This window comes from Aythya ferina, assembly GCF_964211825.1.
Source record: "Aythya ferina genome assembly, chromosome: 25".
Classification (NCBI taxonomy): Eukaryota; Metazoa; Chordata; class Aves; order Anseriformes; family Anatidae; genus Aythya; species Aythya ferina.
In genome coordinates this window covers 3,476,156-3,489,472 of record NC_140323.1, presented here as the reverse complement: position 1 = coordinate 3,489,472, position 13,317 = coordinate 3,476,156, and the positions used below count along the sequence as shown (strand labels likewise).

At 59.9% G+C, this 13,317-nt stretch overlaps 1 protein-coding gene across 9 annotated transcripts in view; it reads right to left on the bottom strand.

The window, feature by feature from the left end:
- Positions 1 to 5,650: 5,650 nt before the first annotated feature.
- The window catches only part of FOXP4 (forkhead box P4), a 61,524-nt gene continuing 53,857 nt past the window's right edge, over positions 5,651 to 13,317 (bottom strand). For 6 of the 9 annotated variants that reach the window (XM_084497493.1, XM_084497496.1, XM_084497489.1 and 3 more), the window contains 4 exons: positions 11,332 to 11,453; positions 11,166 to 11,232; positions 10,768 to 10,934; positions 5,651 to 10,522 (listed from right to left, as the gene is read on the bottom strand). In XM_084497493.1, the coding sequence (XP_084353619.1) occupies positions 10,375 to 10,522; positions 10,768 to 10,934; positions 11,166 to 11,232; positions 11,332 to 11,453 (504 nt within the window). In that variant the 3' untranslated portion in view covers positions 5,651 to 10,374. The remainder of the gene's footprint in view (positions 10,523 to 10,767; positions 10,935 to 11,165; positions 11,233 to 11,331; positions 11,454 to 13,317) is intronic. The other 3 variants (XM_084497494.1, XM_084497497.1, XM_084497492.1) reach the window with 1 other exon arrangement.

Genomic DNA, 13,317 nt, shown 5'->3' with positions numbered 1-13,317 from the left:
GAGTCATGGAGCGGCCCCGCCAGCCCCGCACGCTGCCGTCGCACATTCCTGCCTGTTTCCCTGCCCTCTGACACCCGCCAGCCCCAGGGGATGTGGCACAGGCCAGCACCCAGCAGGATCCAGCAGCCCCAGCATGGCCCAGGAGCAGCCAGCGGGGAGGGGGGAAAGAGGAGGGTGGCTGCGATGCTCTGCCTGGGGGGGCGCCCGGATTTGGGAACCCGGGGCCACGTGCTTGGCTGGGGATACGAGGCTGCAGCTCAGCACTTGCCTCCGTGCTGACAGCTGGGGCTGATAACCCACAGGAAGGAATTTGGGAGTGCTGGCGAGGCTGAGCCACGGCTTCGGTGGCCCAGCACCACCCCTGGGTCTCCGCGGTGGCTGCGCAGGCACCAGGGCTTTGTAGGGTTGCTTTGTAGGGTTGCTTTGTAGGGTTGCTTTAACTTAGGGACTGCAGCAAGATGGGGGAGAGCGCTGACTCGAAAGCCTCTTTGAGGACACAGAAACACGAACCTGACTTTGGGGCTCCTGGGGCCTGATAACCCCCCCCATGGGCTGATTACTGGGATTTGGGGGTGAGCAGCCCCAAGGCTGGGTACACCCTGGGCAGCATTATTGTGTGGGGACACGAAGGGCACCCAGTGGATGGAGGGGACAGGGCTTTACCCAGAGCTGCCCCACAGCCGTGCTGCTGCCTGCCTCCTCTCCTGGGCATCCCTCAGAGCCTTGGTGCCCCTCGCAGGGACGTGGGGACACGGGGACACGGGGACAGAGCCCTGCTCCCCTTCCTAACGACACCAAAACCAAAGGCAGGATCTGACACCCCACACCAGCCCTGCACCCTCCTTTCTTCCACCACCCAAATCCCTTAGCCACAAGGCGAGCTGCCACCCCGGTACCTGCTCCTGGTGCCTGGGCAGGATACATCCCATCTCCGTGCTGCCGACACGAGGGCTGGCAGCGGGGCTGCTCCCTGCTGCCTTACCCCAAGGCTCTGCCCTCCTCTGCCAGCCCCCAGGCTGCTCTGCCTCCTCCCCTTGGGCTTTCCAAACTTCTCTCTGCATCCCACGTTCACCCAGCAGCACGCAGGAGGTGACATTTGGCCAGCACAGCCCCAGCCTTCCCCAGACCTCTCATTAGGGCTGCGGTGGGGATGGTTCGAGCACGTCACCGAAGGCACCCGGTGGGGCGAGCGGCTCGGCCGGCCCTGCCACCACTCTCCCACGGAGCACCCTATAAAAAAAAAACCCGTGGCCACTCTGCTCCGCAGTTGCCCAACGGTGACAAAACCGGCCCCAAAATCCCTCCCTCGCCTCGGGCAGGGCCGTGTACCCCACGGGCCCGTCCCCGTGCTGCAAAGCCCTGGGGAGAGGCGCGGGGCCGTCCTCGTCCCAGCGGATGCAGGCGGGCAGGAGGCGTGCAAACGAGTCCAGCCTGTTCTCGCTCCTGGGTTAACTTTACTCCGCGGTGCCAAGCACTCAGCGAGCCGACGGGAGTGTTTTCTTCCCGTAAAAAACAAGTATTTTTGCTCGGAGCGTTGTCCCCTCTAAAGAAAACATCCCCTGAGCAGTTGTTGGCAGGGCGCTGGGGTGGGCAGGGGGAGGTTTGCGGGCGCCGTGCCGCAGCAAAGTCAAATCCTGCAGGGAAAATACACCCGGGGCTGCTGCGCCCCGAGGAGCTGGCTGGATTTTGGAAAACAAGGCCGGTTATGTAGGTGTGGGACTTCACTGACCCACATTCACAAGCATCTGGCAGCAGCCTCCGCGCCGGGCTCGCACGGGGCGGCCGCGGCCAAAATAAATCCTCCCCAGTGCTCCCGGCTACGGGGTCTGCGCCCCAGCTTCTGCCCCACTCCACCCCAAAAAAAAACCCAGTGAGGGGAAGGGGAGAGGAGATTTTGGGCAGCTGAAAAGCCCCTCCTGACCTTTCCGACTCGGCATGGATTTAGAGCTAAGCCCCAGCTTCGCAGCTCACCGGGGAGGTTTTGCAACACCCGCGGGCGGCTGTCCCGCGGCGGGCCCCGTGCTGGTCCGAAAGAAAAACAAATAAATAAGAGAAAAAATGCGTGGATCTGAAAACAACAACCAAAAAAAAAAAAAAAAAAAAAAACAACCCAACGCCCCCCTGAGCCGCGCCGTGCGGTCAACCTGCTGTGAATGGGGCCGTAGATTTCGGCTGGGTCGCAGCACAGAGCCGGGCTGTGCAGCCCAAGCCGTGTTTGCTCAGGGCCCAAGCCACAACCCCCCGATCTGCCGAGCAGAATTACCCGCGGCTGGGCTCATACACACACACACAAAAAAAAAATATCTCGGCAAAATAACCTTCCCAAAAGCAGGCGGGAAGGGGAGGAGGGGAGCCCGCTCCGCTGGGTCCGCAGTGAATGACCCCACTGTTTCACATTTGCTGCTGAAAGATTTTTGATGAGTCACGAGCTATTTCTGTAAATAATAAAAAAAAAAAAAAAAAAAAAAAAAAAGGAAATGGACATTTAAAAAAAAAATAAATAAATAAATAAAAAAGAAAAGAAGAAGGGCCCCACGAACATTCATCTTTTGAAGATGGAAAAATTAAAGACTTCCCCCTCCCCTCCGCGCCGCGCTCCGGCCCCGGGGGCTTTGTGTGCAGCCTGTTGCTGGCAGGGACGCAGCGGCACGCGAGGGTCCGGGTCGGGCAGCACCGTGCTGCACGTCTTGGAGAGACCCCACCGCTGCCACCCCTTTGGGGACAGCAGGGGACCATGGCTGGGGGCTCCCACTGTTGTCACCCCTTTGGGGACCGCAGGGGATTTGTGGTTGGGGCTCACCAGGGCAGGGGGCTCAGCTGCTTGGGCTGCCCGGGCTTTGAGCAGCTCCGGGGGTCCCACGGGTGGCCAGATTTGCTCCTGCTCCCCAACAAGCCCCTTTTGTTCTCCCTCCCCATCCTGGTGCGCAGGGAAGCGCAGGTTCCTGGTGAGGTTTGTGGGTTTTCTGCCTGGCCCTGTAAGAGGTGAGGCGCTCGGAGAGGGCAGCGTGGCAAAAGCGGGCGCGTGCAGCCAGCCAGGCAGCGTGCTCCGCCGCTTACAGGTTGTCTTCTTCTTGGCTGCTGAAGCCCAAATGACTCTTCCCATCACTTTTTTATTTCAGCAATCCTGACCCGCAGGCTGAAATCCTCAGGTTGTTCCAAAACTGCCACCAAGCCTGGGTGATGGTGACACCGAGGTTGGGGTGCGCCTCGCACCCATCCTGGCACACAGCAGCGAGGAGCTGAGCCCCCTTTGCCCCTCAGACCCCCCCCGTGATCCCCCTGCTGTGAAGGGCTCCCAGCTCCGGACACGCCGTGACACTGGTACTGAATTGGCCGCGCTCTCCATCTCTCCGCAGGGAATACTTTGCTGTCTGAGTGGCAAGAGGAAAATAAATCAGCTGCGCGCAGTCAGAGCATGTCCGTGGTCTGCTCTTACAGTAACTCGTTTGTGCCCTGTCTGGGGTGTAAAAGGCCAGGGGCGTGCACAGGCCGAGAAGCAAAACCAGTGCAAAAGAGACGAAAAAGCACGGCGCAAAGCCGCTCGCCGCTCCTTTGGCCACATCCCTTCCTGACCGCAGCCGTTGCAGTTCCTTAATGCTGATTTAAGAAAACGCAACAAAACACCCCAAAGCGTTCCCTCCTTTTTTTTTTTGTTCTTTTTAACTGTTCGAAAGCCGGCCCAGCCGTGCATATCCAGATTCGTTTGTTACTGGTGGCAGCCTTTTAATTTAACGGTGGCAGGGATGAAGTGGAGTAACAGGGATGGCGATGGGAGCGTGGTGCAGGTTCAGGGACAAACACACTCACTCCGAGGCAGCCACTCACCTATGGCACATCCCAAAACGGGGTTCAGCTCCCAGCAGAAAAGCCTGTTTTGTGCTCCAGGACTGGATAAACTCCCCCAGATTTCGGGCAGAGCATCAGGGCGGTGGGAGAGGAGCACCCAGCAGCACCCAGGAGGGGAGAGCCGCGAGGAGGAGCGGGTTGGGTGCCTCCTGCTGTGTGCTTGGGGTTGCTCCGGACCGGGGTGGCTGCTCCCAGTCTCTTTCCCCGGCCACTCACTGGTTTAGCAATCAAACCAAGCCAGCTTTCATGTTCCTAGCAAAGGGAAACAAAACAGAAAGAAACAACACACACACAAAAAAAAAGTTAAAAAAAAAAGGGGTGGGGGGTGGGGGGGGGGAAATGTTTCAGCTTGAAAAGCTACGAGCTCTTTCTCCAAGTGTTAAATCAATCAAAGCCACATGCTCCCCCCAGCGATCCGCAGCCCGTGCCGAGCCCCAGGCGCTGTGGGAGTTGAGGATGGGGTCGGGGTCTCTGCGTGGCTCCTGCACCCATGGGTGCTGGCTGGGGGCCGTGTGGGGGGGGGTCCTGTTGGCACAGGCACGTTCAGCGCGCCCCAGGAAGACACCGGCGAGCTGGCTGCGGTTCAAAGAGCCCTGGAAAAGGCCCACTGGAAAAAAGATTAAGGAAGTTTGGCCGAGACGGAGCAGCGGAGGGAAAGGGGATATAGCAGTCTATTAATATTGGCAGGGTCTAGACGCAGATGGGAGCGAGCCATCTCGCTGCGCTGCGGAGCAGGGGGGCTGCGAGCCGGCCGGGGGCCACGGCGGTGGCCAAAACCTGCTCCCAGCCCCATCCCTGTCCCTCTTGGTGCTGCGGCTCCAGCTGGGACTCAGAGTACAGAGATTCAGGGAGAAAAAATAATAATACAATGGCCCAAAGCTCCTGGTGGCAATGGGTTCCCCGTGAAGTCGATTCCCCGGTGGCGGTGCCAAAATCTCCCCGCTGTTGCTGCGTTTTGGAAAGGGCAGATCCCGAGGCTGCACATCTGGCCCTCGTTTCGGAGATGCGTGCCGAAAGCTTTCAAAAAAAAAAACCTTCTGCTCCTCCAGCAGCGGGTGCCGAGGCGTCAGAGCTGCCCCTCGCTCGGTGTCGGGATGAACCCAGCTCCGTGTGTCCCCCTGGATGGCCCTGGGGGGATGTGGGGGCTGTGGGGTGGGTGCTGGGTGCCCGCTGCTGCTGCTGCTGAGTTGAAAAAGCCTCTGAAAACCAAGCACTGAAGCTACTGAAGGTGCTGGTGGAGGTGCTTTGGCGCACAACTGGTCTTTAACAACAACAAAAAAAAAGGAGCAGGAAAATTTCCTAAGGGCAGAGGCAACAGCTCTGCCTTACCAGTTGTTAACTTCTCAATGATTGGTTTTCTGTTTGGTTTTTGTACTGGCAGATCCCCCACTGCAAGGTAACTCCAGCACCCATCCGACCACTCACCTTCTTCCCAGCCTTTGGAAAAACCCTTCCCGTACCAGCGGGATGGAGCAGGGGCTGCTTGGTGCACGGGGTGAGGAAGAGGAGGGACACCACTGCTTGAGCTGTGCCTTTCTTGGGGCCGCTGCTGCTTCATCCCATCCCATCCCATCCCATCCCATCCCATCCCATCCCATCCCATCCCATCCCATCCCATCCCATCCCATCCCATCCCATCCCATCCCATCCCATCCCATTGACTCGAACCTGCAGAGAAATCCCGAGTCAGCTTGTGCTGGGAACCACCAATCCCTCCGTTTTCAGCAGCTCACACCGACTGCACCCACAGACTTTGGGGGGGGGGGGGGGGAATTAAAACAATAATTTAAACAATCAGGCGGTGTGATAGGTAATTTCTTTTATTGCATTTTATAATGCCGTTGTCCATACAGATTACATGCAGCTAGACCTACTGTACAAGGGTTTACCGTCTGCCAAAGCAGACACACGGAAGTTCGGAGTACAAATACACAGCAATGCTATTTCCTTTATACAGCACGAGGGAGGCGGCGGCGGGAGGGGAAGGGGGCTTTATACACGTCCCCCCCCCTCCGCCTCCCCTCCGGCCCCAGCCCTCGGCGCCCCCCCGGCCCCCTCTGTGGGGTCGCCGTCCCACCCGGCGCTGAGGAGGAGGATGGGGGCAAAAAAAATGGGGGAGAAAAAGGAAAAGGAGGCGGCGGGCACGGTGCTTCCCAGCCCGACGAGTTGGGGGCAGCGCCAGGACCCCCCCTCCCCGCGTCCCCTCGCCCCTCCTGGGCTGCACCAAGCGCGGCCCCGTGCCCGTCAAGGGGTTTCGCTGGGGCTCAGGGGGGTCCCCAAACCCCCGCTTCTGGCCCCATTCCCCGCCTTGCACAACTTTTCCAGGACAAAAACCTAGATTTGGGGCTTTTTCTGGCGCGGGACGGTCATGTAAACAAAGCAAAGAAACCCTTTGGTTTAATGCAGTTGGGGCTCCCCTCCCGGCAGCACCCCAGCCCCTGCCCCTTGGGCTCCCTTCCCCACCCCGGCTCTACCAATTCTAGCTATCCTGCGACAACAAAAAATAAAATAAAATAAAATAAAATAATAAATCATTAAAATAAAATAAAATAAAAAAGAAAGGCCGACACAGAAAACGGAGTGATTCCTTCAGGACACCAGTGAGAGAGACCAGCAAAATGCCTTTACTTACAGAGAAGTGCCCACACCGCTCCGCTCAGCGACGCCCCGCCGGGGAAAGCGGCAGCAAACGGAACCCAAAAAAAATCCCAAATAAAAAGCAAACAGTCCGCGGTAGTAAGGTTTCAACCCAGTATATATATATCTCAGTATATACAGACGTACAACTCTGCCACACGGTGCGTTTGGTCCTTGATCCTTCCTTCTCTCCCCTCCCCGTGCGCCAGGCGCGTGTTTGAGGTAAGACGAGCAGAATTTGGTACAAATTCACACCGGCAAAAATAAAACACGCGCCTAAGGGCGGCGGGGGTGGGCAGGGGGGGCCGGGGGCTCTGTACCTGTGTGTGGACGTGACCCTGCAGGAGCGGCCGGGGTGGGGGGGGATAGGGGGCACGGGAACGAAACCAATTCACCCCTGAGTATCCAAACGGGCGCGTTTCGCCTCAAATCCCCGGCCGCGATTCCCGTTTCGGCCGGGGGAGAGGCACGACTTGGAGCCACGTGACTTCCCAAATCTGTGCATGTTTAAAAAGAGAAAAAAAAAAAACAACAAAAAACCCTAAAAACAGAACTCCTTTATATTTATATATTTACTTTCATATATATATAATATATTTATAGTGCTCTCGTGAGCCGGGACCGCGGTAACAACCTAAAGGGCGCGGAGGGGTCTGGGGGTGCCGGCGTGGAGCCCGCAGGCAGGCGGCTCGCCCTGGCTCTGAGGGGGAATTTTGGGGTCTGTACCGCTGGAAAAGGTAAAAAAATAAACCCCACAGCCCGAGCGGGAACCGTGGCGGGTGCTGGAGGGGCTCGCCAGTGCCGGGGGCGCTTCCTGCGTGGACTGCACTTGGGTTTGGCCACACTTAGGGAAGAAAATGGGGTTGCAGAGGTGCTAATGAATTAAATCCGAAGAGAGGAAGGAGCTTGGTAAAAGAAAAAGAAACTGGGGCAGGTACCAAAACTCCCAGCCTAAATTGAGAGGGGCGCTTTGAACCCATGCACAGCCTGGAGCCAGGTGGATGCCGGGCAGGAGCCACCAGCAAAACGGCTCCAGGGTGGCTGGGGGTAGGGGGGGATGTTTGGGCACCCCCCCTCCTGCCTGGCACCCCCTGGCAGGGCTGGGTGCCCCCGGCCCCATAGGGCTGGGATCAGGACCCCGCTGTTCCCTGCATCCCCTACAGCAGCATCAAAAAGTCCAGCAAAAAGGGATGGAGGGGTGGGAGAGGGGGGAAGGACCCCCAGCGTTTCGATGGATAAAGCGAAAAAAAAATCCCCCGAAGATGGGAGGAAAAAGGTCCGGATGGATGCAGGGAGTCCTGCTGGGGGTGAAACACTCGGGGCCGTCAGAGCTGCAATGGGGAGGGGTCTGGGGGGGGGGTCTGGGGGCACGAAATGCCGCGGAGGCGCCCACCCACCCCTCCGTGCTCCCGCGGGGCAGGGCAGCAAGGCGGCGGCTGTAAACTCGGCTAAAACAATAACTTAAAAAGCCAAAAGCTGGGAAAAAAAATTAAAAAAAAAAATAAAAAAAAATACAAGAAGAAGAAAAAAAGGGAGCGGGGAAACCCCCCCCCCCCAGGCTTGGCCCCTCTTTGGTGGGGAGCGGGGTGGGCGAGCAGGGAGGCTGAAATTTGGGTTGTGCGCCTGCGATTTTGGCAGCGGCGATGGAGCGAGCGGGGCTGCTGGCGCAGGGAGAAACAGGGGGAGAGTGGAGACACCTAGCGAAGGCCGGCACGGCACGGCACGGCGAGCTGGGGAGGATTTTGCAGCTTTTTTTGTTTGTTTCGTCTCGTTTTTTTGAAGGAATTTGGGGCAGGGGAAGCGGAGGGGAGGATGGCGGTGACCCCCCCGTCGCGGTCCCCAGCGGGGTGAGCCCACGGGTCTCAGCATCCCCTGGGTGGTGTGGGGGGGTCACGGGGGAACCCCCCCCATCTCTGCAGCCACCCAGTGCTGCAGTGGGCAGAGAGAGGTCGGGGTGATCCCAAATAGGGGTGCACCCCGGGGGCGCACGCTGCAGGGTCACGGAGCACCTCGGGAACATCACGGAGGTGACACAGGGGGGGCAAAGAAGCGCCCCCCAAATCCTGCTGGTCCCGGCCCTCCCTCCTGCTGCTGTGCCGAGGGCCCCCGTGCCCCACTTCCAACCCAAAACGCAGCTCCTGGGGCACCACGTTCCCCCCCCAGGACCTGCAGGGGGCCAAGGACCCCCAGTCCCAGAGCGCGTCCCCACACCACGCTACCGGGGTGCCCCACGCAGCCCTGGCTCTGCCTGCTGTGAGGTTTGCAGGCAGAGAGGGGGCAAAAAGATTTGGGGGGGGGGGGACACCAGGACCGCTCTGGGGGCTCCAGCTCCCAACCCCGTGCTCCCTGCCACACACGTTTATGCCCCGCAGCAGAGGAAAACGGTCTGACCCTACAGAAATGCTGGAGCCAGGTGGCACCAATTGTCATGTCCCTCTCCAAAACACAGCCCGCAGCCCAGCACAGCACCCCCTGGGCACAGAGGGGGGGGGAATAACTGGTCCCCAAGGCCAGTACGGGGCCCTGGGGGGAGCACAGCCCGGCCCCGGGTACCCCCATCACCACCAGAGAAAGAAAGAGCAGGGAGAAGAGGGGTGTTTGGTTGTGTCGTTCTCGTTATTATTAACATTTCTTTTTGGCATCAACACCATCTGGTCACCTGAACTACGGCCCTTCCGGCTCTGGACATCTTTTGGTATCTCCCCACCGGGACGCAGACGCTCGACGCGCACAAAAAAGGAGAACGGAAAAGGGGAGAAATGAAGGAACGGGGAGAGCCCGGGCTCCTGAGGGCACAGCACCGAGCACCCACATCGCCCCAGGACCCTTGGGGCACCCCGGCTGGGGTTTCCCAGCTGGATTCTGCACGCCAGCCTCCTCGTGGGGGTCCTGCAGGACCACAGCCCCCCCGGAGAACCCGGCACGGCTTCGGAGGAGGAACCGGGTGCACGGAGGACGCAGGAGCCGTTCCCTGAAGCCCAACTCGCCCTCAAAACCATCTCAGCCTTTCGCAGCGGGGTTTGGGCTGGGCAAGCTGCCCCCCGCACCAAGGAGGAGCCGAAATTTTGTCCTTGCTGCCCGGCCAGGGACGGTCATCGTTGTCAGGATGCCACCGGCCCCTGGTGGTGCTGGGGACCGGAGGGCTCGGGGAGGACGGCACGCAGGGGTCGGGGACCTGGCGGTGGTGACCACGGGGTGACACGAGCCAGGTGGCACACGCAGGGTGAGGGTCCCACCGACGCTGCTCCTCATCCTTCCCCAACGCGAGGCGCAGGACAGCGGCGTAAAGCTGCAGCAGAGGGCTCGGCCCCGTTTCTGCGGATTCTTCCCCCAAAAGCTGGCTGGAAGGGGAAGATCCCCAGGTCCTCCTAGTGCAAAACCCGCCGGGGAACGGGGCTCGAGGGCGGGCTCCGGCCTCCTCGGGGTGCTCGATGGCAGAGGGTGGCACACGGGGTGCGCAGGGGACGTCCTGGAGCTGCGTGGTGCCGGCCCCCGCCACGCGCCACGGGGCCAGGGGACGGAGGAGCCTTCCTCGGGGCACGGGGAGGGAAGGAGGGACAATTTCGGACAGAAACAACCTACCATCCTCGTTCGCCAGTTACTAACCAAGGGAGGAAGGGAGACAAAAGTTCACCTCTGGGGGTCTTTCGTTTCTCGTTTTCGCTGCACGATTCCCCGCGCCGGGGACCTGTCAGCCGGGGAGGGGACGCGCCGGCAGCGGCAGCTTGCACCGAGGAAACCCTTCTGGAAACCTTTTTGCTTTGTGGAAGTGCCTCGAAGAAAACGGGTCGGCGCCGGAGGTCACCTTGGGGAGGTGGGAGCCGTGGCTTTGTGTCTCCAGGAGGGACAGGGTGGGGACGCGCTCGCCCCTCGGGCGGGAGGAAGGGGTCCTTAGGACAAGTCTTCCACCGGCAGCTCCTCCTCCAGGTCCCTGTCGTCGGCGATCGTCACATTCTGGTTGGTGGTGGCCAGGAGCGAGACGGGCCTGCTGTCGTCCTCGGCCTCGGCTGGTTCTTCCTTCACGTGCACTGGGTGGCTGCTGGGAGGGAGGAGAGCGGGGCTGAAAGCCTTCAGCCTCGGGGACGGGGTCCTGATGGCCGCAGCAAGAGGGTCGCCCACTCTCGGGGACCCCGTGCTGCCCCTTGCCAGGGGGACACGAGCCACAGGAGGCAACGAGCAGCTCCCAAACCCCAAAACGCCACGCTACCACCACCCTTCAACCCCAAACCCTTCTTCCCCTTGCACCCAGAGGGGACACGGGTGTCCCTCGTCCCCCCAACGGACCTGTACTGCTGCGGGGACAGGCGGGGGCTGTTGCTGCCGTTGCTGTTGACCTGCTCCACCGTGCTGCTCACGTCGTCGTGGCCCACGTGCAGCATCCCGCTGGCGGAGCTGGTGTTGATCATGGTGGGGCTGTTGAGCAGGGGGAAGCTGCTCTCCGCCAGCGCAGCCTGCAACAGAAAGCGGCTCGAGGGGTGGCTCAGGCTAGGGGCGAGTAGGGGCAAGGGGGGAAATCGCCCAAAAATGGGGTTGCTACGGAGCAGCAGAGGCTTGGTGCTCCGCTGGGATGTGATGGGGGTCACAGGATTTTGGAGCCAAGATGGGCAAATGGGGTGAAAATGCTATCGGGGCACAGCTGGCCGCATGCTCCCGGGGTTGGGGACGGGCCAGAGCATCCTCACCTGGTAACTCGCGTTAAGTGCTCCGTAACCGAGTCCTGAAATCATGTTTTTGACTAAAGTCGGACTCCTGCAGAAGACAGAAAGCAGACCCATGCCCATCTGAGCACCCCTGGCCCCGAGGCGTGCCGGCTCGGCACCGGGGGGGGACACCCAAACCCGCACCCACCCCGTCATCTTTGGTGGCCTTCGCTTTTGGTACTCGTGCTCGTCGACGGTCCAGACGGCTCCCTTGACGTTCTCCACGCGCACGAAGCACTTGTGCAGGCTCAGGTTGTGGCGGACGGCGTTCTGCGGGTGCAGGAGGTGTCAGAGCTCGTAGCACAGCCCACACCCTGCTGCCCACCCCCTTTCGCCTCCTCCTCTTCCTCCTCTTCCTCCCCCAGCCCCTGGTGGTGCCACCACGGCCACCTGCAACTTGGCGGCTGCGGCGAAACGCTCGCCCTGTGAGCACCCGGAGGGTTTTAGGAGCCCAGGTCCTGAGCCAAACACAAGCCACGGCCCCGTTTTGTGAACCCTGGCCCAACACCGGGCACCGAGGAAGATGGGACAAGGCACAGGGACGAGGGAAAGGGACAAGGGACACGTCACGGCACCAAGGACCCCGGGGCACGGCCACTGTCTCCGCCGCAGCTCGCTGGGAGATGCTGAGCGAAGCCGGCTGATCTTCTCCTTTCTTTTCTTTCCCCCCCCACCCTCCCTCCTTTTTTTTTTTTTTTGGTCCTTTCCCTCCCTTTCTTCTTTACGTCGACCATCTTTACATTTCTAAATGTAAAATAAAGAGACGCACACGTAGGCAGACAGCGCAGCCCCGAGAGATACCAGCTCCCTTTTCCCCTTCCAACTCCCTGCCATTTGCTACTGCCCCTATTTCATTACCAATTTTAATTTGCCTCTAATTAAATCCTGTGTATTTTTCCGACTCACTTGCTAATCCATGAGGGAGGCAGGAGGCTGGAGTGGAATCTCTCCGAGCTATAATTACAAAGGGCCTAATCACGCCGGGGCTCTGCCTTTGAATAAATTTCCTTGCATTAAGGGTCTCAGATTCTCTGCCTTGCAAATGAGAATGACCCCAATTTCAGGAAGTTGGCCTCGGAGGGTTTTTTTTTTTTTTCTTTCTTTCTTTTTTTTTTTTATTTCGAGTCCTGATTCGTGATGAGAGACTAATTCGTTACGCTAAAACATTAACAGCAATTTAAAAGGTCGGACGGGGGCTGTATAAACAAAGGAGGCGGCCAACACAACAAGGCGAAAGGAGCCACCAGGACCGAACCCCCCGTGCTGGGAAGTGGTCGAGTTCCTGGAAACTCACCCCATTGCACTGTGTCCCCCCCCCCTTTTTTTTACTCATCTAAGGACAAAACCAAAGCTCGGCTCCTTCCCAAATCCTCCATCCTCCTGTCCACTGACTCTGTGTCCCCGTGGTCACGGTGGCCACCGGTGGCCCCGGCTGTGCCATGGTGCTGTGGCCAGCAGCCAGGGCCCCCCAGGGGATGCTCGGAGTGGGGCAAAGCCGGGTCCCCCCATCCCATCCCACTGCCACCACCGCTCTCCTCGGCTTTGGGATGTGCCCCACATCGGGGCAGCTCTCCTCAAGCTGCCGTCACCCCGAACCAAACGGACCGAGCTGGAAATCCCAAAAGGGAACCCCCAAAAAAAACACTTTGAGGCCAGAGCCAAAAGGGAACCCCCAAAAAAACCACTTTGAGGCCAGAGCCAAAAGGGAACCCCAAAAAAACCCACTTTGAGGCCAGAACCGAGGTGAGGACGCAGCACCCAGCCCCCCCGTGCGCCCCCAACCCAGGTCCCAGCGCCGGGGCCAGGATCCGGCCGCTGCCCTTGAACCCCCATCCCCTGGCGAGCAAACACAGGACTTCCTCCCCCCAGCCGGGGCCGGATCCTGCCCCACGGCCCCCTTCTTCCTTCCTGTGCACGTTGGGGGCTCCCCGTCCAAACAAAGCTGATTAAAGGCAGCGCCGAAGTCACCCCCCCCTCCGTGTGTGTCCCCCTCCCGGACACCCCGGTGCCACCGAGGCATCGTCGGGGACCAGTCTGCAAGGGCAGAGGTGGAGAGCAAAGCACTGCTGGCACCTGGGGGGTTGGAAAATTACCCCCTGGTTGTCCCCAACAAGCAGTGGTGGCCCCCAGAGCA